Source organism: Paralichthys olivaceus, chromosome 11 (genome assembly GCF_024713975.1).
Source record: "Paralichthys olivaceus isolate ysfri-2021 chromosome 11, ASM2471397v2, whole genome shotgun sequence".
Lineage (NCBI taxonomy): Eukaryota > Metazoa > Chordata > Actinopteri > Pleuronectiformes > Paralichthyidae > Paralichthys > Paralichthys olivaceus.
Window position 1 is genome coordinate 11,690,351 of NC_091103.1, and position 23,557 is coordinate 11,713,907.

Genomic DNA, 23,557 nt, shown 5'->3' on the forward strand with positions numbered 1-23,557 from the left:
TAGTTCTTGCACCTTCAAGTGTCCCAGTAAGTTTGGTTTTCATTAGGTATTTGATAGTATAAGATAGTATAAAATAAAGCAGGAAGGAAGTAATGAACTCAAAGTGCAAACCACAGTGATATAACTCCAAAAACCACAGTAAAAGACGTCAAGAAGGTTTGAAACCATAAACACAACCAGTCCATAAAAGTTCCACATCAGAAGTCCTAAAATTCTCCTCAAAGTATCCAAATACAAATCAAAAGTCTTAAAGACCTGGGCAGGATCATGAAAAGAAATATTCTTGCACAATTTCCATGTGGCAATCCGAAAGCCTGGAAGAGGAAGAAAATTCACATTATTAAAATAAGGTTTTCTCATGCAGCATTTCTTTACGTTTTTCTATTCATCCATCCAACCATTATATCCTCATACACACAATGTACAATTTATTATAACTAATATTTTCTTTTAATTTTGTAAATGTACTTCCAGATCATGCACGCCATACTTTTCAATGTTTATAGCAGTATCTTGCTGCCTCACTGTCCGGCACTTGGGATCTTTTTTCCGCTTTTTTAATTTTTTTAAAACTCAAACAGAAGAAGAAACACACCTTGAATTATAAAAATATAAAGTTAAATAACTTTAATATCTAAATCAATAACGAGAGGAAATTGCTGTTTTTTCTAGCTCGTGTGTTTTATTTCCAAATATATTTCACTGAACATTAGTGATTACATGGCAGAATGAAAGAAATACATTTCATACATATTAGTGAGAATTTATTTAAAAGTTTATCATTCTGTCTGAGACCACCCAACCATCCCAAGGATTCATCAAACCACAGCAGCCAGCTGGACGTAGTTACAACCCCAGTAACTGACTAATCTGCTTCATCGGCCAGGGTAGGTAATCCATTGTGAGATTTTCTATCCCTTGATGTATTCCATCACATTCACAACAAGGAAAACATGAGGCCACGGTGTTCTTGTCTTTTGACCACAAAAATGTAACCAGGTCATTCTTGAGTCACCATGACACAAACAAGCACACTACATCGCCACATCTGGGCATAGATGGTAACTCTTTTGCCTGTATATGTGTGTTCGAGCTCACATTTTGTGTGAAATCTGTTTCTGCTGAGCTGGCCATACTCCCAGCTCACAGCACTGATCACATGCCAAGCTCATGTAACACACAAACACACACACACATGTAGTGTAATATACAGTATATACATCTTTTGTCTGCTTTTTCTGAAAAATACAGTTAAGCAGCATTGTTAAGAGTAATAGTAGCATTAAAATGTTAAAAATACCGATCTCCAGATAGTTGGTGTATGGTGCAATGAGTTGCAAGCTTTACATATAAATAAACAAATACATATATTTTGCCTCAGTATACGCAGTGGGTATAAGAGGCATTGTGTAAATGTAAGAAGTAATTCTTAATGTTTTTTTAAATGTTGTTTATGATTCATCCCAACAAAAGGTACAATCGTGATGATTTACATTTTCCCTTTTAATGTCTGTGAAACGTATTTTCACTGAGCTGTCAAATCTTCAGATAGACAGATACAGTAGATCTCATTTGCTTGTTTCTTCTTAACTGAGCTACGTCATGTCGGATTGCCACATGTCTAGTTTTCTAAAAACCTTTGCTTTCAGAGATCCAGACATTTTCGTCATGAATCAGATGGAATTTACAATTCTGCCTAGGACTGTAGATGCAGTGCTGAAGCAGTTGGTCAAAAATTCCCTGGCAGCGCTGTGGTTCTTTGTTAAGTGCTTTTTGAGCTGGTTTTGAAAGCACTCATACTATACACTATAGCAGTACACTATGGGATCATTGGATCAACGGAGGCTCCTTTACACAAGATTTTCTCCACTTTCCTCCCACTCATTTTGTTGCACTGCCGGTGTTCTGTTACTCTGCATCCCTTTGTCATCGGTGGTGGGAAAAAGTAGGAGCGATTGTTGCAGCACTATTTTTCTGACTTTGAAATTAAATAGAATAGGTGTGAATTGAGATCACAATTTTTATACAATTGATTGTGCAGAACACAAACGCAAATCGTCCTGAAGGAACAGTACTTAAAAAACCTCAAACTGTTTTTTTGCAATCTCCAACCTTCATAATAGCCTGCAGACACTTTAGGTGGGACGCACACTGATTAATTAAAAATCTATATATCATTTGTTGGACTTCAGGTTGATGAGCAGTTGTTTTATATCATTTGAAGATTTATGTGATAGCTATAACAGAAATGACTCTCCAGACTAGCTATTAATTCATAATTACACACAGAGGATTTATCTTATCTGTGTATTCTCATATTAAATTAAATGTGCATGTTATGTAACGTGAGGTGGAGAACACATATGATCTTATTAAAAAAGGTAATTCATTCTCTGTGCATCACTGATGGTAAGGAATGAAGGAAGACACACACACACACACACACACACACACACACACACACACACACGCACACGCACACACACACGCACAATTAGAAAAACAAGAAAAGAGATACAAGTCCTGTGACTGAAAACGCATAGTATTTCTGTTGACCGTTGTATGATACTTGCTAAAGCTTACACAGTTTTTGATTTACACTAATCAGCGGTTGTGCAATAATGTCACTGACAACTTACTAAAATGTACTAGTGAGTATTCAATACATTTACTGTGAACACTTGTAGGGAGGAAGATGCTGTTGTGCCAATTCAAAAACATGCATACTTCAATAATTAAATCATTTCAAAAACATGAAGTAAAGCTTTTAATCAGACTCCATTTGGGGCATCCCCTTGACTTCAATTCAATTCTTTTTTTTTTCTTGTATTGTACCAAATCACGACATGAATACATTATCTCAAGGCGCTATATAGAGCAAGGTCGACACATTATAATATTGTTCCCACCATTAGTAAGCGCTTGGTGAGCAGCCAACCAGTTGGTTTTAAAAGAAGAGAAATAAGGGAGAGAAGATAAAGATAGAAAGAAACGAGGAAGTGAACGAGAAAAGAAAGATGTTATTAAAAGTTTGATGTAACCATAATTAACATGGAGGTCAATATGACCTCTATTAAAGTTTTTTATGGGTGTTTTATGTGTGTTATGTGCACGAGCACCTGCTTCTGCGTGCTATTATCAAATCAGCCAATCACTTGGCAGCAGGTCAATGTATAAAACCATGCCCAGATCGAGGCCAGGGACTGAAGTTGATGTTTAGATCAAACATCATAAATGGAAAATAATTACATCAGTGTCTGTATGGGTCATGATTGTTGGTTCAAGTATTTCTGAAACTGCTAGACTCTAACTCTCTGAAAAACAAGAAAAGCATCCAGTGGGCAGTGGCTCTGTGGATGGAAACTTACAACCTTGTTGCTAAGAGGTCCAGGGAGAATAACAGTATAGTACAGTAACTCAGATAACCTCTCCAACAACTGTGAGCTGAGAAGCATCCGAGAACATGTTTGGTCTACAACAGCAGACACCATGTCGGGTTCCACTCCTGTCAACAGAAATCTGAGGCTGCAGTGGACACACACTCATAGGGTCCGAATTTGGTGTGCACCCTTGTATAAACAGTCCATGTTGGTGGAGGGGGTGTTATGAAGTGGGGAATGTTTTCTTGGCACACTAAGGGGCCGGTTTGGAGACATAGATGGTTGCCTCTGGTGCAGAATGTCAGGGAGGGCATCACAAGAAACGTAATTTAATTAAGCATAGTTACAGTAACAACATTAACAAAAAAAACTGCCCTTTAGAAAAATAAATACACTGCACCCCCTGAACTTGGTTGGTTGTGCGAGGGATTATGATGCACAACCAAAACAGAAAAGAGGAGGGGGGATAGAAAGACAAAAAGAGGTGTCTCATCTTATAACAACAATAACATTATGATACATAACGATTCTACAATGGCTGCTTGAGAGTGATAATGATACTAAAAGGACACTGATATCAACTGTTATTTTTTAACCCAATCAATTGTGGTTGTTACTGAACATGTTTACGGACAGTCACCATCTTCTAATGGAAACATAGAGCAAAATAATGCATCCTGTCATAATGCATCCTGTCACAAATCAAAGGTCGTCTCACACCAAAAAATCTTCAGTGTGTAGTGACCTCCTCAGTCACCAGATCTGAATCCAATAAAACCCATGTGGGAATCAACAGAACAGGGATCTTGACATGATTCTGTTGTATATGTCTTGATTAGCCTCTGCAGCTCGTTCAGTGGCAGACTCATTCACCCACGCTGCTCGACAGAACGCCACAGGAAATCATTCCTGCCTGTGGCTGTCAGATTGTATAATGATAACCTGTAAATAAGCTTCAACATGTATACTGTGTATACTTTAACTTACATTCATGTACAAATGTAAATCTATACACACCCGGTTTTTATTTCTACATATGTATATCTTTTATTTCATTTTAGTCTTACCTGGCTTTTATATTACTATGTTTATACCTGCTTTTGCTCTTTCACCTCTTCATCAGGAGCTCTGTGACGTTTGAATTTCCCTACAAGGATTAATAAAGTACTTCTGATTCTGATATACTGTATGATCAGAATGACTATATTATTACACATCTTGTGCTGCTTCTTATATATATTGTATCATTATGCAAATATGTTTACAATACACTTGAATGTGTTTTGTATTTCATTGTAATTGTCTTGGTGTGTATATATGTTCACCCTAGGCTGAACCATAAGAACAACCCAGTTTCTCCCCAGGGATCTATAGATCTGCAGAAATCATGTGACGTAGACGTCAATATGTCAACATGGAGCAGAGAGTTAAAGGAAGCTCGTGTGGTGTTCCTAATAAAGTGCTCAGTGGTTTATTTTGTATGAACCAATCAAACAGCGCCCTCTCCTGTTGCTATGGAGACAAGACAAGCTAACATTAGCGCGACACGATTAGCGCTAGCATAACCGAGCCGCTGCGTCCATCTTGTGTAGCTTAGCTTAGCGGGCTAACGTCACCGTGCGTACTGAAGTGAGCAGCAGCAGCGATGGATGACGGTGAGGAGCCGAGTCTGGTCCTCTCACACAACATCAGCAACACCTCCTCAGGCTCCAAGTCGGGCGGGGACAAGATGTTCTCCCTGAAGAAGTGGAACGCGGTGGCCATGTGGAGCTGGGATGTGGAATGCGACACATGTGCCATCTGTCGGGTCCAGGTGATGGGTGAGTGTCAGCGGGTCCGCGGCTAGCTTGGCTCGGACACACGCTAATGCTAAGCTAGCGCAAACATACGAATGAGTGAAACTGCAGCTCGCTGACGTGCGTGTTTCTGTTTTGTTTGAATCTCATTTGCAGACGCTTGTCTTCGGTGTCAGGCGGAAAACAAACAGGAGGACTGTGTCGGTAAGACCGTGTTAGCACTCTAGCATCGCCCGGCTAAAATTAGCTGCTCTGACGGAGCTGTCAGTGAGTCACCAAGCTAATGGCTGCAAATCCAGATGCTTTGATTTCAACTGTCACTATGTTTTTATACGTATCTAACACCAGCAGGTGTGAGAGTAACTAAGTAGATTTACTCAAATACTGCAGTTGACGAAACATTAGGTACTTGTAGTTGAGTACTTTGAGCATCAGCTTCCTCATACTTAAGTTCCTCAACAGTTCAGGTGGAAATATCGTACAATTGACTCCACATGGATCTTGTTACTAGAATCTTTGCAGCGTTAGATTGATAGAAGTTAACAAATAAGTCATGGTGTTTTATATGTTAACAGAGGACTTTAATATAATAAATGATACCCTGTAATTCCACCTGAAAGTATGTTGTGATGCTGATACTTCTACTTCAACTTGAGAATCATTTTTGGGGTGCAGGACTTTTACTTGTGACTGAGTACACAGTGGTCTTTCTACTTTCACTGTGATCTAATACTTCTTTCTCCACTGTCAGAAACATCTTTTAAAGGAAAAATAGAAATAGCCTGTTCATATATTCATAATGTATTAGAACTTGCAGGTTTTGATCAACATGACATTTGATGAAAGCATATCTAGAAAAGATAACTAACAACACATTTAACCTCCAGTGCATGTCTCTTTTGTCCAATATGGCAACTTCAAATAATATTGCTTGTAAACTTTCCAGAACATACTAATATTTGATTCAATTGAGCTGCCTTTTGTTTAATCAAAATCCATGAATTATTCCTGGTGAAAATTTCAGTGTCGAAGAAAGAGGTAAAATAATTCTTGTTCAGTAGTTTTTGTGTAATCCTGATGACAAACACACAAACCAACAAGTAAACCAACCAACAGACAGGGGTGGGAAAATAACCTTCTTACAAATGACCTAAAATATTTTCAGAAGTTAAGTTTCAATACACACTTTTATACTTGTTCATATTGTACTTCTCACACTCTAACTGTTCAATGACTAGTAAAATATTTAGTAAATTGAGTCAGCACACTTATTACCAAGGACTTAACTGAGTACGGGTTAGAAGTAGTTTAATAAATAAAAAAATCACCTATTGTCCTGTTTGACTGGACTGAAACACATTAATGCCAAGTGATGTGCTTTTTGTAAAAGGTCAAAACAAAAGTGAATCAGTTTATTTACTGTTCCATTAAATACAGTTATACTACTATGGACTTTGTAACCCTTGTACTCGTTAATTGCCTCACCCCCTATGTTTCCACTCCTCTGTCTTTCAGTTGTGTGGGGAGAGTGCAACCACTCCTTCCATAACTGCTGCATGTCCCTGTGGGTGAAGCAGAACAATCGCTGTCCCCTCTGCCAGCAGGACTGGGTGGTTCAGAGAATCGGCAAATAAGCTCCATGTCCAGGCGCTCTGACTCTCGCCTGCACGCACCCGAACGTGGTGACAGACTTGACATGGATCACTGCAGCGTCCTGTGTAGAGCCACAGACATCATCATCTGTCCCTCCTACTTGCATGTTCCTGTCGTCCTGGTATTGAAGGAGGGCGGTGGATAAAGCAGCACAGACTCGTTATTTAATGTGGCTGGAGGGATCAGGAGTCATGAAGAGATGGATGAAACGTGCTGCAGTGTTTGATCAGGTTATATTATTGTCTGTGATGATGATCGGCACATCTTATGTGACTATCCTTTCAGAAATAAAGAATTGTGAATAGCTGTAAATATATGTAGTTGTCATTTAGTATTTTCCTACGGTGATATCATGGAAGTAGGTACTATTCTACAACACATGTTTTAGATTATATTCAGGAAAGTGCAGCACATTGACCTGCCAAGATTTGGCTGGTTAAGGAATGGAAATATTTTTTTCATTCTTCAGACAGAAATTTGTCTGCATCCCCAAAAGTCAATAACAATGAAGATACATAAATCTGACGTTAAATTCTCACCAAGAATCATTTCAACTGATTCATTTCAGATTTTAACTGTCACACAACGCCTTTCTTGTACACCTGCTTTTGTTGACTTTTTTGTGTACTTACATGTACTTTACTTTAATCGTATACTATGCTATGATTGATTGAAACTACAAATGTTGGATTCTTTTGTGCAATGAAGAGCAGGTTTTATGGAAAAAAACATTTTACAAACCTACCAACCACGATATCAAAACTGATGACTGATGCCATATCTTGAATACTCTTTAATGTATTTAACATATGAATTTGTTATCAGTTCACCAGTATTAAATTGTCATCAAGAAAGGGGGTTATCTGCTACTTGGCCAGTTTTACCCCAGAAACAGTTACATCTTCATCTCTGTCACTAATACACACGGTTGCTTCCAATCAGATGTGTAACTTACAGTGGACAGGAAGCATCTAAATCAACCCAGATCAGATCATTGGTCATCTGTTCATTCAGAAAGGTTTTAGCTTGCAGCATTGCAGGGCTGGTCAGAGCATAGAGTCATCTCAGTGACATCATCTGCTAATATGTAACAATCACCAAAGAAAACCGAATGAACAGTTGAAGCGTGGACTCCATTCTGCCCTGACTGGGCTACTTTGGCAGCTGACGTGCACTACGTGGACTGTAGCCATGCAAACCACTATGAGACAGCACTTGTGAGGCTGCAGAGGAATTGAGTCTGTCAAATCAGTGAACTCTGTTCCCTGACTCTTGTAGATCTGTGTGTTTCCTTTACACTTGTAGCATGTGTATTTTACTTTTCTTTTTCCCCTAGGGCATAGCTTTTGCGTTAGTCTTAAGAACAATATAAGCAACATTATTTGACAAATCTTTGAATCACCATTGAGCAGTGGTCTGAAAAGAACTGCAGAATTGATACAACCTTCTTCTGACAATAGTTATAGAGTTAATTTGCTTGTAAAGCAATAGATACTACAATGTCATCTAGATTCATCTTCATAAGGCCAGAATCAAAGTTGAAGCTTGCAACATGTTTAAGTGTTTCTAAGTGGATAACAATAAGATAACAATCTCACCTTGAGCTCCACCTAGTAGCTGGTCTGGAGCTGTCAGGTTATACCATATGATCTTCATGATTTAAACATTTCTGTGCCCTGACACCTGGGTAAAGTCCACACACCCTGATTTTAATCTGCAGATGAAAGCTCCAGAACAGCATCTAACTAACTAACGAACTACTTTGTCACCTGCTTTTTTATATGACAAGAATGAACTTCAAGACAAGCTCTGAGCAGCTAACAGACGAGAGTGTTAGTGCACTGGCCTCTCTCTTCTGGCTGCTTGGTCAGTTATCGCTCATGAAACTAATTTTAAGGCTCCTTAAACCAATTAGGGCTTAACAGGTTAAGTTTGAATTCCTTGTCCTGCAATAAGTCATGAGGTGTGTCAGTCAGACTGTGTACGTTGTATACTTTACATGCTATCTTTTTTATATTCAGAACAATTTATGATCAATTTTAAGTTAAGGTCAGGATGTGCCACCTCATCATGTCATGTTTACCACCACAGTTGATGCACTCAGGCAATTTGCATCACCTAAAAATAGACCAGCCCAAAGCCTCTTAAGTTCAAACCGCACAAGTCGCTTTCTCTAAGTGCCGTCTACAAATGAGCACACGAAGACACTAAGCTACCAACAAATCCCTGAGAACATTGGGACTTTTAATGCCCTGAGAGGCGTGGTTCAAGAGGTAGAGGATGATCAGAATGCAGGTGCTCGAAGCTCTCAGATGAGTATGGACCCTGCGGATACCATCGTTTTGTAGTTACCAGCTGCCTCTGCAAATATGCTTCGCGATGCGTCCAGCATGGATGACCTGGTGGGCCTTAACAACCTGGTGGCCAACACGGCCTACCTGAAGGCTCAGCACATTGACCGCAGTGAGCTGAGGAAGCACAGGCTCAGCCTCACACTGCCAAGACCAAAGTCCATTGCTCTCCGTGCGGCTGCAGATAGTAGGTACGAGTCCCTGTGTGAGCAGCAGCCTATTGGGAGGAAGCTGTTCCAGCAGTTTCTCCAGACCTCCAACCCACAGTACGAGGCCGCCGCTAAATTCCTGGAGGAGCTGAGCATCTGGAGCGTTGCGGAAGATGAAACCAAAGAAAAGGCCAAACCGAGCATCCTCGCCAAGTTCTGTCAACCTGAATCCAAGCATTTTCTCTCCTATCTCACAGGAGAGAATGCAAAGAGATGCAAAGATTTATCATGCAAGTACTTTGACGAGACGATGATGGACCAGTTCAAAGAAGCCACAAGGGACTTCCTGAAGGGACAACCTTTCTGCGAGTACCTGAACAGCCCCTTCTTTTATAAGTTCTTGCAGTGGAAGGAGTACGAAAAGCAGAGGATCAGTGACAAAAACTTTTATGAATTCAGGATTCTGGGGAAAGGTGGCTTTGGTGAGGTAGGTAGTAGGTGTTTGGGCATCTTGAAAAAAATGTAAATCTGCAGACAAGGTGACATATTAAAGGTAAAATTTGGATCCCAGTATCTTCATTCATAGGGTGCAAGGGATAACAAGAAAAGGCAAACTTGATTCATTGCATCCCTGAGCAATTAAAGGCAACTGTGATCAATTTAATTCAATCAATTAAATACATTCTGAGTTTTGCTGCTACAGCCTTATTTGAAGCAGTAGCTTATGAAGGCTCATATTAGCAAACCACAGCTTTATATTTCTATATAGACGTTGACATCACTACATTGACCTGTACCACTTCTATATTAAGTTTTAGTGAATGTCATGCGGCTACTGTGGCTATGGTTTCACTTCATAGTCTCCCTTTTAAAGTCACTTAAAAAGGATCACTTTCATAACATTTAAAGTCCCTTTGCTGTGTCTGTGTGACAGGTGTGTGCGGTGCAGGTGAAGCTCACAGGACAAATGTACGCCTGCAAGAAGCTGGACAAGAGGCATCTGAAGAAGAAAGGCGGCAATGGACTTGCCCTTGTGGAGAAGCAGATCCTGGAGAAGGTCAACAGCCTCTTCATCGTCAACCTGGCTTACGCTTATGCCAACAGGACCCACCTGTGCCTGGTCATGGACCTCATGAACGGAGGGGACCTCAGGTTTCACATCTACGAGCTCGGGGAACGGGGCATCCGCATGGAGCGTGTTGTTTACTACGTGGCCCAGATAACCATAGGGATCCTCCACCTGCACTCCATGGACATCGTGTACAGGGATATGAAGCCAGAGAATGTGCTGCTGGATGGTAAAGGACAGTGTCGACTGTCAGACCTCGGATTGGCCGTGGAGCTGCCCAAAGGCAAAATGATCTGCCAGAAGGTCAGTGTAGTGACCTGGCCCTAGATTAACCTACTAAACCTACTGTTCACATTTAAAAAATAGGTGGTTATAAGCTGCTGTAAGACATGCTCTGAACTGCAGAGATGTGTATTTGTGTATGTGTAAATGCAAATTTTTGAGTGAGAGCCTTTGAGTTTCTGCAGACTTTCTGTGGCCAGATGTCAACGGAAGTCAGAGACGCCAATAGAGTTTATGGTGATAAGAGCAGACGGTGTTCTGTCAACAAAAACATGTGATCTCCGTAGTGGAAATAATTTGTGACCCAATTCTCCGGAAACTTCTATTTAGTTATTTCTGTAATTTACTGCATTACTCACATGAATAATATTTGCTTTATTTCCAATATACAGTATATTTTTCAGCCCACCCCTATAAGTAGCTTACCAGGAATAGATATGATAGCTCTCAGCCTTGCTCTGACAGACAACACAAGATACAGTAACCCTGTGTGACCCAAATTAATCTCATTAAAAGGTGCCTCACTTCGACCCCAGTTGGAGGCTGCACTGGCGGAGAAATGGATGGAAGACTGACCAGAACCGCTTAGCATTAGTTGGTTTGAACTTTGCTTTACTAGTACCAGCTAAAGCTTAGACTGGACCGTCTTACAACTTCATCGTTTGGCGTCACAATGGTTTATTGTCAGCCCTGAAGTTTCTCGCTGAATTCTAGTGTCTGTGTCTCCATTATTTATTAGTCCATTTTGATTTTTCATCGAGTTGAGGCTGATCAATATAGTCTGTTTATACTGTAGATAACTGAGATGAAATTCTGAAAGTAAATTATTCTGCCAGGTCTCAGACATGTCTGTCCCGCTCTAAGATTCTATCATGGTGATTTCTAAGATCCCATATGGATACTTATATACAGTGTGCACAGTTATGTGCAACTTTGTTTTGAATCTTTGTTCAGGGTCTGAACTTAACAAAAGTTTGTAACGGTGGTTCTAAAACTCTCGGGTTAGTGACCCTTCAAATTAAAGCAAAGTCCACTTGAGGCCCCCATCACCAGTTGCATATTTCTAATGGTTGTGACCTCTTCAAACTAAGAGTTTTTTCTTCCTTATTCCCTTAATATGGTTAATTATCTTCCTTCACTTGAAAAAACATGTGTGATGAAAACTACCAAAAGTTACAGAAACCATTTTTGAGAAAAATGTATTTGACTCTCCCATCCATTGACCCATGCAAGTGTCCTATCAACTAACATTGCAACCAGCCACCAGGAAGTGATTGAGATGTTTTGGTCTCACTCTTGAGGAGCAGTCTTGTCTTTATATACCATCTGTGATCTTGACCTGTGACTCGTAGAGAGCGCTCAGTGAAATGATATATTACTGTTGATGGTATCATATATTTTTATCTGAAGGAATAGACCCTCCCTTCCCAGCCCACTTCAGTAGGAATACATAACTTTCACCCTTTTTCCACTCCCCATCCATCCCTAATCATTTCTGTACACAGCATGATAATATGAAAGGTTGTATACCTTTGACCCTGTGACCTCAGAGCTGAATCTGGCCTATATACACATCATTGCCTTGCTCTTTTTGTCGTCTGTGTGTTGTCAGGCTGGTACAACCGGATACATGGCTCCTGAGGTTCTGAAGCAGGAGTACTACAGGACATCTGTGGACTGGTGGGCTCTGGGCTGCAGCATCTATGAGATGGTTGCTGCCCGTTTGCCTTTTAGAGACTTCAGAGAGAAGGTGCAGAACACAGAGGTGACTCGTCGCACTCTGGAGGACGAGTGCAAGTTTGAGCACAAACATTTTGATGCTGCCACCAAAGATATCATCAACCTCTTCCTCAAGAGGAAGGTAGAGAATCGGCTCGGGTGTCGGTGAGTAAAAGCTTCTCTCAAAGATAAAGTCTGTCACCTGTGGTTCTTCTAATCTTCCATCAAGAAAATGTATAACTTCCTCTGTAAGATACTTGTAGAGAAGCAGGCCCAGGGTCATAAAGCTAAGTTCAGACAAGTGAAACCAGGTCAGGTCAGGACAACTTGAAGGGGTCACAAAGGATTAAAGGAACAGAAGAGATAACAAAAAATGTAGTTCTGCTCACCAAATATATCTTCATCTGGCCTTTTCCTCAACTTTTGTTGTGAATTACCGTCAAGTTTAATTTCCTGTAAACATTATTCAAATGTAAGAATCTAAGTTGAGGTTGTTTAGTTTGATTTTAATCTGGGGTTTTAAGCCAAAAAGGTTGATCTTCCAATGAATAACTATATTCCTACCAGCCCAAAGAGTCAGTGAATTGCATCAATCCATCAACTTTATCAACACAGCTTCCAGATAGGTTGTGCAATTAAGTGTTATGTCACACTGTGCACCACTATCTAAATATTTGAGAAGTTGTCCTTGAGGTTGTCAGTGAAGCTCTCTGGTTTAGGCAGAAACAGGGGAAATACTTGTGTGATGACACGTCTTTTATAAACTGTGTTTTTCTGTTCTGTTCACTGCTGTTGTTTTATCATTACTCTTTAAAGACATCTAAACAGTGAGTGGATTTCATTTTCATATTATTGCCCAGTTAAATGTTTTTACCTTTGTATCACAACTGTTAATCACAGTCATTAAACATTTGTTCTGTATTCTGTCTTTCTAGAAATGGCGACCCACGAAACCATGCGTTTTTCCAGAACATCAATTTCCATCGTTTGGAGGCGGGGCTGGTGGACCCCCCCTGGGTGCCAAAGTCCAATGTGGTCTACACCAAGGACGCAGACAAGTTCATGGACACCTCCGAGGTCCAGGACATCGAGTTTGACGCCAAGGACGAAACATTTTTTATGGAGTTCAGCACAGGTGCAGTTGCCATCCAGTGGCAGAAGGAGATGATTGAGAGTGGAGTGTTCGACCAGCTGAACGACCTTGGGCTGAAGGGACACTCTAGAGGCATGTGGATGTCCAGGATGTGCGTCATATTGTAGGCGTCTCATCACCTGACTGACATGTGGTGATGCACCAAACAACAGTGGTTTTGAATACTTGAAGTAAAGTGCCTGGATATAGAACTGCATTTGGAACAAAGGGCCTTTTTAAAAACAGCTTTTTCACTGAAGACTGACCATACATAAGTTTACTCACACAAATAAAGTCATATTTATTATCCTGCCAGAGCCAAACATGATGGGGCGAACCCTGTCTCCGTCTTAATAAATCCATAGTTTTTGTTTTCAGTCTTATGCCTCGATGGAAACTCACGCTGACATTTTGCTGGAACCGCCGGTTTATACTTTGCCCTCTATTCCTGGTGAGACAGCAGACCCCGGTGCATTCATAGTTTCCATTACATCACTCAGCCATGTTGGCAGGCCTAAGCCTTTACATGTGTTTGTAAACAGACCCCATAATGGCCGTGCGTTGCTGAATAGCAGCAAGATTATGATCAGTATTTGCGGTAACGTGCCACATTTGTTAGAAAGTCTGTAAGTGTCACAGAAATGCCAGGGATGCCTCTGGCTCAGACGACTGGACAGTGTCATACGACCTCAGTGCAGCACTGTGGAGTCTTTTCAGTAGCACACGTTCACCACTAAGTGCCGCCACACTCCCATAGAGTGCATTCAGTGTCCTGCAGTGCTCCCCTTCATCCACCATTGTCCTGGCTGTGTGCTGCTCAGGTATTTACAAGCACCGGATGACTTGTTTAGCTTTAACAAGGGGATGCTGTGAGACAAATTGTCGTATATGCATTGTTTCTCCACTACAAAAACCCCCAAACATGCTAAAATAGAATTTTTGGCATTAAAAAGACAATACCACCTTTTTTATTACACCCCCCCCCCTTCAAATTATCCTGTGTTTACAAGCTATACACAACCCATAACCAAAAGACGTTAGCAACTCACAACATAGCAACAACAACATAGTCTTTTTGTGAAAGGCTTTTTAGCCTACACAGACGCTTGTTGTCATATCCATGTATAGAATGGATGTATTTTACCAAATTAAAGCCCCAGGCAGCAGGAGACATGTCTCCCGCTTCTCAAATTATTGTTTGATTTTAGTTTTTACACTTCCAGATAGATGACACTGACTAATGACAAACTTTTACTGTAGAAAGTGAGATTTCTTTTGCCTTTATTTGATAGTGAGCTACGAGGACAATTGGAAAGAGAGAATAGAAATAACATGTGACAAAGGGCCCTGGTGAAGGACTTAAATCAAAGACACTGTCATTTCATGGTCAGTGTGCAGTGACCTCTGAGCTACCTGGTGCTATTTCTGACTTTACTTTTTTCATTCCCCGAAGATTTGTTGCTGACTGTACAGCATGTCTATGTAGTTGTACATAGACATGCTTTGTACTCTTACATACAGAGCTGCAGTGTCATGAGTAGTGCCATATTTAGATATAATCTAATACTGATGGCATTGTCAAATATTTTGACATTTCATGTATTTTTATACTGTTTTTGTAATAATTTTGCACATATGTTTTATGTATTTAATGCCATGTGGTTTGTATGTTTCTATGTTTGTGTGTGAGCAGTATTGCACAAAAACTACAGAACAGAATATCTCGAAACTGGGTGGAAGGATGTGGTGTGGGTGAAGAAGAACCCATTAAATTCTGGTTTGGATCCAGGAATGGTTTTTCACTTTCTTGCATTTACATTTTATGAAATTTTCAGTTTTCTCACGATCTTGACAGATTATTTTTTATACATTTAGGGGACTGACATTATGACATTATGAGTGAAATTTAGTTAAGCTTGACTGATTTAGGGGACTGTCGGGCCTTGGTGGAGGTATGCTCTCTACTGAGCGTCATTCTGGGTTCTTTATGTGTTTATTTGATAGGGACATAGCACATTGATGAACATTAGTATAGAACACAGAATTTAAAGACTGAAAAAAGACATGGAATGCTGCAGTTATGAAGATATCTTTTTGCTCCTGTCCAGGTACAGATACCGTCTATTATCTTCCTATCAGTGAGGATCAGTCTGAAAAACAAGAGGGGGCTTGTCTCCTCAAAACATCCCAGGCAAAAACCACAGCACATTCACAAATATAACACAGTGTCACCTCAGCTTTTTATTCAGGGTGTATCATCCACCACTTAGTGCATCTCTGCATAACCCTCAGACACATTAGGATAATGAGAGACATAAACATGTGTTGTGCTAATTCCTGCAAGGGGGTGACCTTACAGGCCTGAGAAGTGGTTCCGTTCACGCTCGACTGTCATGAGATTAGAGGGTGGTTCAGATGGAAATCCAAGATGCAATATGATCGCCATCGGCTGCGAAGCCAGAGTGGAGAGTCCACTGTGGACGACGTGACGACAAGACAAACTCAACAGAAGATCTCCAGGAACATGTTCTCACCAGGCACCCACAAGCCTCTGCCAGGGTTCAGTCCTCCATGGTGTGATGCGGTAACACTGCCCTCCAATACACACACACACAGCATGTATAATTGCATGGTGATATACACCCACACATATATGCATTCGTGCACTCGTGCATCTTCACATACTTGTGATATGGATGAACACACACACAAAATTACATCTGTAGAAGCAGGCATGGGGTTGTAGAGATCAAAAGAGGACAGGGTGTAATTTGGTATTTGCGTTTGTTACATGCCCATGCTCTGGATTCACATCAAAGACCTGTGCCACACTTCAGCTCTGCCCTGGCATCCTCACGACCGTATCACACCACTGATGTTGCTGGGATATTTTTCCCCTTTTCTGGCTGTGGGTATGTGTCTGTATTTGTGCATATACACATGTGCAGGTCTTCGTAGATGAAAGAAAAACTGCACTGATTTATGACTATATATGCACCTCGGTGTGTCTGAGAGAGTGTGTGAGTATTTAGGATAGGTGAGAAAGTAGTTAAGCAGTGGAGACAGAGGGGCCATTGTCTGCTGAGGGAAAGTGAGAGCGAGCCATGTGGGAGAGAGATTGAAGGAGGAAGAGGTTTGCTGCTCTTTGTTTCATACTAACGGCTAGTGTGAGTGACATCTATTTTTTGGGTTTAAAACATTTTTTAACTTGTGAAACTTTATTTTCCCCTATGGCTTTTTTCATAACATCTTATTTCACAATAGCTTAGATAAATTAGAATCAAGAAACAAGACCTGGATCAGGCCCGAGATCCTCATTGCTCTGAGCCACTGGGCTGACCCCACTACCGCTCAGGAAGTGTTTAGATTTCGGTTAATGTTCAGTTTTCTAAGCTTCATTGCTTGAATTCTTAACATTTCCACAAATAAGTGAATTCCAGCAGGGCAGTCCAAAAGAAACAGAGCGTGTGTGTGTGTGTGATGTTCTTCCCCACTGAGGCCCAATGGGCAGTTTCCAAGGCGCCCAGACCTCAGACCCCTTCCACTGCCAGGGGCACGGATAGAGGCCGATCTGACACACACACACACACACACACACACACACACACACGTTAACAGTCTCACAGTCACGCTCTAGTCCTATATCTATTACATGTTTGGTTCCTTTACAGCTAAAATCAATAAAAACAGATTTGTCCAGCGGAGCCAACTAATGCCGATAGCTCCCTGTTTACACTCAGATTCTTGGTATTCTAGTATCAATGTCTTGAACCACAACTGTGAGTCAAGAATACTACATGCCTGCACAGAATTCATTAAACAAGTTGATTTGTGCTGGAAGAAGTGAAAATGATCTCACCACATTAACAGATTGTTTTCACTTTATTCATGAAAAAGGAATTTTATGGCTCAGCAATAGATGGAAATGACTCTTTTAGAAGGGAGGTCAGTGTTGTATGGGGGGAGGGCTGCAGGAGAAATGGTAGAATTTGTAAAAAATATATATATTTGCTTCATTAATAAATAAATAATTAATTTGGCTACTGCCCCGGGTCCACAGGTTCAAGCCCCAGGTTTACATATGAGCTGGATGTAGTCACTTCATTATGGATTTGCAATGGAGTTCGCACCATTAAAGTACAGTATAGAGGGAGGCTGGGTTACACCCAATCAAAGGCTGATTTTTTTCTTATCAACCAACAATGTACAATTCTCTTTCTCAATTTAGTTGAGCTATGCTGCAATAATTCTACACACCCTGCTGGCAACCATAGGCAAACTCTTTATCAGTTTTGATTCCCTGAAAACACATATCACATGACCTCTTAAACACACTGGTCATGCTAATGACAGTGTAAACAGGAAGCCTTTGGATGATAGTCACAGAATTGTTGCAGAATTGTTGAATGCTGAAATGATAGCTCGTCTAATACATCTAATCAGAAAGCAGTTGTGTCTATATCATTGTTCCAAAACATTTTTTTTAACTAAAATGGGGCCAGCAACATTTCCAAACTTCTCAGATTTAGTGGCTATAAAACTCTGTAATAGTGTGGATGGCAGATGTATCCTTAGTATAGTTGAAGTTTTCAAATGAAAGTGTGGTAATATGAATGTAGCCTCAGTGTGCAGAGTATAGGCCCTCAGAACGCCTGGTTCCAGACCTCTTATTCGTGGTAATTCAATCTGAAGATTGAACCGAGGCTCCGCCAGACTTTTTAAAACTGTTATCCCACTTCTTAACTTTCACACTTCAAGTCCAGCACTCAGCCACATCTCTGCAGTCACCTGTCACTGGGTATAAAAGTTCTCTCCCACAAGTAGAAAGTCCCAAGGAAGCAGCTTATAGTTCACAAAGTTGCAGCATCCTGAAACCTGAGCCGCCCGGAGCATAGAGCTTTCTGATGTCCCACACCCCTCCACTGCAGGGCGATTGAAGATAAGCACATCAAACAGAGGGAGAGGGATACAGTGATACAGAATACTGTATCAGGGAAACCCTTTACAACCCCTCACTCTGATCTGTGAGGGGGGGAAAACTGTGGTGCATGTGTTAATGCACTTTAAATACAGGACAACATGCTGCCTGAGAGGTCACTGACTGAGCAGGGTTTGGCATCTGTGTATGTGCGGACATCTGTGTCTGCCCGCGCTCGTGTGTGTGTGTGTGTGTGTTAGAGAATTAGAGAAGTGCTCAGAAGCAGGTATAAAAGCAATGGATTCCACAGATCTGGATGCAGTGACAAAAACTGAAATATAACCCGAGTACTTCCAGTTTGATTTAATTAGCTGGTACTTACTGCATGCTTTGTAAGCTGTGTGACAGTTGGTGTGGCAGACAGGCTGAACTAAATCCAAGTCCATCTCTGCTGTATGTGTGTGTGTGTGTGTGTGTGTGTGTGTGTGTGTGTGTGTCACTGTGTTTCAATATCTGTGTAAATTCACTCACACTGAGCACCTGGAATGTCGATAAAGCTGTTAATGGATGAAATGTTTTTTCTTTGATCAATACCAGTTTAGTCAGTGTGTAAAATGTTTGTTCAGTATTACAACTTTTCCAGATCTTATGACCAAACCATGAGCTTTTTTCCTCACAGGTACTCCTCACACCATGACTCATTTGGTCCTGAGAAGGAAGTACGTTCAGATTCTTGGCGAAAACGGTTAGACCCCTGAAAGGATGCACTTTGTCCAATGTTTCATTCATTATGGACAGGACGTCTGTGTGTGAAGCCTGGAGAGTGATGGTGACAGCAGCCAAATGATGTCATGATCAACATCTTCATAAGTAAAGGATCCCATCCAGGAGAGAAAGAATCAGCAACCTGAAGATGGATGAAGTTTCTATTCATTTTGTGAATCACAGGGCCATGAGAGAAGTGATAGTGTGTCATAATTTCAGAGGTTGGTTGAAGACAAGAATCAGAGGTTCAGTTTAATATAACAAGTTCATATGATGGCAGCTAAGAGAGAACACTGTATATAACAGGATAGACTGTGTAGTATTTGTCAGCTATTTGATATGTTGTCTTTTAGAAATTGTTATGTGATTTAAATGAATAATTCAACTGTCTATCCATTATCTACACCACTTATCCTTTTAGGGTCATGGGGAGCTGAAGCCAATTCCAGCTGACATTTGTCCAGAGACGGGGTACACCCTGAACAATTCGCCCGCATATCACAGAAACATAAATAGTATATACATGAATCTAAATAATGACTTGTCAGCTCGGAATAAGGAACACTGTCACCTAAAACAGCAGCTATGGAATTGACTTTATGCCAAGTTACTCTGAAGTGCTCTTTCTGTCAAGGTTTGTAAGGAGAGCAGGTTTTATGACAAATAGACCAAAACAAGGAGCTGACCCAGGAAGAAACAAAAGGCAAAACTCAAACTGTCCATGAAAAGAAAACAAGGCAGGAGACACTGGAGACAAACTGACAGAGACTAAGACCATGACTAAACAGATGACTTGACAAAGACAGACCTTAAGTACAAACTGAACTGATAACAAACTGGAGACAGGTGGCACAGCACACACAGGTGAAACAAATCAAGGCAGGAAGTAAATTGAACAGAAACACAAGCGCAATCAGACTTTCAAAATAAAACAGGAAACAGAATGGAACACAGAATGAAAACAAGGGAACACAGGTAAAGGTCAAATAACCAAAACTGCCCATAATAACAATAGTCCACAAAAACTCTATCCAAAAAGTCTAAATCGTGACACTTTCCTCCTTTGAAAGTTAGTGTTTTTTATTAAAAGCTTGTGAGGGTATCTTGAGCAGTTATATATCAAAGCTCCCCTGAAGTTTAGAGTGTGTTAAGTATAAAAAAGAAAGCATGGTCTTCCTTGTTGAGGTCAGTTAAAGTTGCTTTCCTGCAGCATCATTCTTGCAGCTCTGGACATCAGTGAATAGAGAAAGAGTGAACCAAGCAGAGATAGGACAGGAGCTGGAAGTCCCGGGTAAATAGGCAATGATTTAGCCTCCGCTGTCAACACACAATCTGGACAATGTCATGGTTGAGAAAAAGTAGCCCGCAAAAGTTGTCTATCCTCTCATGACATTTGCTTCTCACTGAAATCTACAGCAAAGCTAAATTATTGTGAAAGGGTTTCTGCTCTCGAATCCAGGAGTTTCAAGGAGTAGTAGCAGGTGCATGAAGCCAAACTTAATGGTCCAATTTCATGCAAAGATTAAACTCAAGAGAGGCACCACCGCAATGGATATTTGAATGGATGGAATGGATACTGTTAAAAACTGGTTGAATACTGAGTAAAATCATGATTCACTGAAAAAGGGACATTTTTCACTTACTTAAAAAGATACTTAAATTGGTAACACAAATGTTACCAGTTGTGTATCTAACTATCTATCTATCTATCCTAATAGGCTCATATATGTTCCAGATGGACAGTACAGTTGTAAACACTCCCTCTCTCTGGACTCTGCGTCCTGTTTTGACAGACAGGCTAATTTGGGGAGCACTACTTTCGGCTCTTTCTCTTTGCAGGCCATCTCTTGGCATTTAAAATCCAGCTGAGCTCAAGTTGCCTGTCCAGTTAAGGCGGCCATAACTTCTATTGAGAATGCTTTCAGCGGCAACACGCCTCAAATCTAAAAACTCCACGCTGTAACCTTACCGGCCTTATTTTTGTCTCCGGTGAATGAGTTTTATATGTACAATGGATTAATAGGCCGGGCTTTATCTTGTGCCGATCATGAGGATGTGGTCTGAGATCCCACGTACAAACACATACAAATATGCCAGCATAAATATATACACACACTGCCCCCAGATGTTTTTCGACATGGTCTGCTGTGACATTTGTTTATCTCTGCATGCATCGTTCACTCTCTATGCCCTGCACAACGGAGCTCTGCACTTTTCCACTGGAACTCTTCTGCACTCCCTCCTTCATAAATCTTCTGAACCACCCCAGAAACAAAATGGTTGAGACAGAAATATTCATTAGTGCACGTAAAATGGTAATAATCATTGTTTTGTTCTTGTAAACATTGAATTACGGTTATTCTCAATCACTTTGGCTCGTTTGCTGAAACAGTCTTTTCTCTGAACTGCAAGTGCAAATATCACAACTGTTTCATGGGACACATGTTTGCAAAAGTTATGAACTCACACAAACCATTTCATTCATGCTTCAAGTGTTTGTCTCAAGGAATTGGCAATGACAAGACACTGATCCCAAAATTGCAAACAATGTATGAATGGTTTGAAAGAACAAGTGTGGCATCTAGAAGTCTCTATGATTGTGTGTGTGAATGGATGAATGTGATTATTAAAAAAGTGCTTTGAGTGGTCGATTAGACTGGAAAAGCTCCATGTCAATACGGTCCATGCTGTCCATCTACCATGTCAGAGTTATTTATTGAACAATGTCAGATTTTGATCCAGTTGAATGGATCATTTTGCACGTGAAAACAGAGAATTGAGCAAAAGCAAACTGTAAAATCATAATTGTCTCAATGAATCACAAATACCAGTTTCTTGCCAGAAGATGCCACAGTGTTTATCAGACATCTGCTAGAACTCACACCATAAGTTTCCCAAACATGCCATCCAAGAGATCATTGAGTTGTCCACATGTTCTGAAAGGGAAATGGAAATCTGTCAAACAGTCAAGAATTACATCTGTCACAGATGACAAGCTCAAAAAGACTGAAGTGTGTAGAACGTTATCCTTCAGAGAAATTGATGGTTACGGGAGGATGAGGAAATTGCAATTTAAATCCATTGACTATAAATATCGTGCACGGTGCGATAACTCACACAAATGTACTCTCTGTACAGTACTCTCATATGGTTGACAGAGTTTCTCTCTGGTTCATGTCTGCAGTAAAAACGTCAGGAGAAGCTATGAACTGGTTTTCTCTTGGCATTGATTTGTTTCCTCTGTGGGAGCAGGACATGTTACAGCAGCTTTCAGAGACTCCTGCAGTTTAAACAAACCAAACTGCAGATGGACCCACAATGCACTATTATAGGGCATTATGCTGGTGTTGTTCATCGGTGACATATTATACTAATATTCCGGTTGATCATTTTAATTTTGCTTATTGATGGAAATGGTTTACATTCTCTAATGTTCAGAAAACACATCACTTTCCTCATACTGTCCATTGCTGCAGCTCTTCTCTTCAGCCTCTGTCTGAAACGTTTGGTTTTAGCTCCTGTTTGTTTAATGATAAACCTCAGTCTGCTTTGACTGGCCACCTGGCTCACTTTATGGTGACTGGTCGACCACTTGCAGCACACGTAGGAAATGTTTGGGGTGTGACAGACTGGCCGCTAGGAACACAATAGGTGAATGTAGGGGCCCCAGGACATCCCGATGATGAGAACAAGGCATTCCAGGGACTTCAGGAGGAGACAGAAGCTCTCCTTCCCTTGACTTTGGGATTTTTTAACTTTACAGAAGTTTTACATACACAAAAAACCCATATAATACTAGTGGAAAGAAAAACAAAAGACACAATATGATGCCTCTGCTTTAATAAGGAGCAATAGGATGCCGATCGTGTGAGGCAGCAATCACCCTATTGAGATCCTGTTTCTTAAAAACAGGGGTTGTCTTAAACTTCAGGGTTAGGGTTAGTATACTGCAGGCCAATACGACCCTAATATGGAAAAACCCTTGTGTTGTTTCTGCGCGGTTTTCAGCGGAGCAGTTCAGTGGTCCACCTTCATAAACTGTCCTTGAGTCGAGTCCAGTTCCAGTCCACAGAGCTCCTGGGGGGTCCTCCGGCTGACCTCAGTTAATTTTTGGTTACAGATCAATTCCATAAAAAGTTCTCCTCAGTCATCTTAGTGTGAACGAGAGGTCCTATTCTGGCAGCTGCATTCAATGACAATTCAAGATTCCTGATTCCTCTTCTGAGATTACTTCATCAGAGTTGACCGATATGAAAATTTCAGGGCTAATCCCGATATTTAGGAATGAATGTTTTCCAATACCAATATTTTAGCAGATATATGGTCTCACATTTGAACTTCTG

At 40.7% G+C, this 23,557-nt stretch overlaps 2 protein-coding genes across 2 annotated transcripts; both read left to right on the forward strand.

The window, feature by feature from the left end:
• Positions 1–4,894: 4,894 nt before the first annotated feature.
• Positions 4,895–7,141, forward strand: rnf7 (ring finger protein 7). The gene is made up of 3 exons (XM_020094857.2): positions 4,895–5,200; positions 5,333–5,380; positions 6,692–7,141. Exons 1-3 carry the CDS (start codon positions 5,026–5,028, stop codon positions 6,808–6,810), a joined length of 342 nt encoding a protein of 113 aa, XP_019950416.1. The 5' UTR covers positions 4,895–5,025; the 3' UTR covers positions 6,811–7,141.
• Positions 7,142–7,283: 142 nt separating this feature from the next.
• grk7b (G protein-coupled receptor kinase 7b) lies at positions 7,284–15,314 on the forward strand. Its single transcript, XM_020094959.2, has 4 exons — positions 7,284–9,816; positions 10,264–10,701; positions 12,293–12,564; positions 13,335–15,314. Exons 1-4 carry the CDS (start codon positions 9,199–9,201, stop codon positions 13,657–13,659), a joined length of 1,653 nt encoding a protein of 550 aa, XP_019950518.2. The 5' UTR covers positions 7,284–9,198; the 3' UTR covers positions 13,660–15,314.
• Positions 15,315–23,557: the final 8,243 nt, after the last annotated feature.

Bases quoted from the DNA above. Each gene is read 5' to 3' on its own strand.
- rnf7 (XM_020094857.2), top strand. From the start codon at position 5,026: ATGGATGACGGTGAGGAGCCGAGTCTGGTCCTCTCACACAACATCAGC. The intron at 5,201-5,332 runs GTGAGTGTCAGC...TCTCATTTGCAG, and splicing joins CTGTCGGGTCCAGGTGATGG to ACGCTTGTCTTCGGTGTCAG. The intron at 5,381-6,691 runs GTAAGACCGTGT...TCTGTCTTTCAG, and splicing joins CAAACAGGAGGACTGTGTCG to TTGTGTGGGGAGAGTGCAAC.
- grk7b (XM_020094959.2), top strand. From the start codon at position 9,199: ATGCTTCGCGATGCGTCCAGCATGGATGACCTGGTGGGCCTTAACAAC. The intron at 9,817-10,263 runs GTAGGTAGTAGG...TCTGTGTGACAG, and splicing joins GGAAAGGTGGCTTTGGTGAG to GTGTGTGCGGTGCAGGTGAA. The intron at 12,565-13,334 runs GTGAGTAAAAGC...CTGTCTTTCTAG, and splicing joins GAGAATCGGCTCGGGTGTCG to AAATGGCGACCCACGAAACC.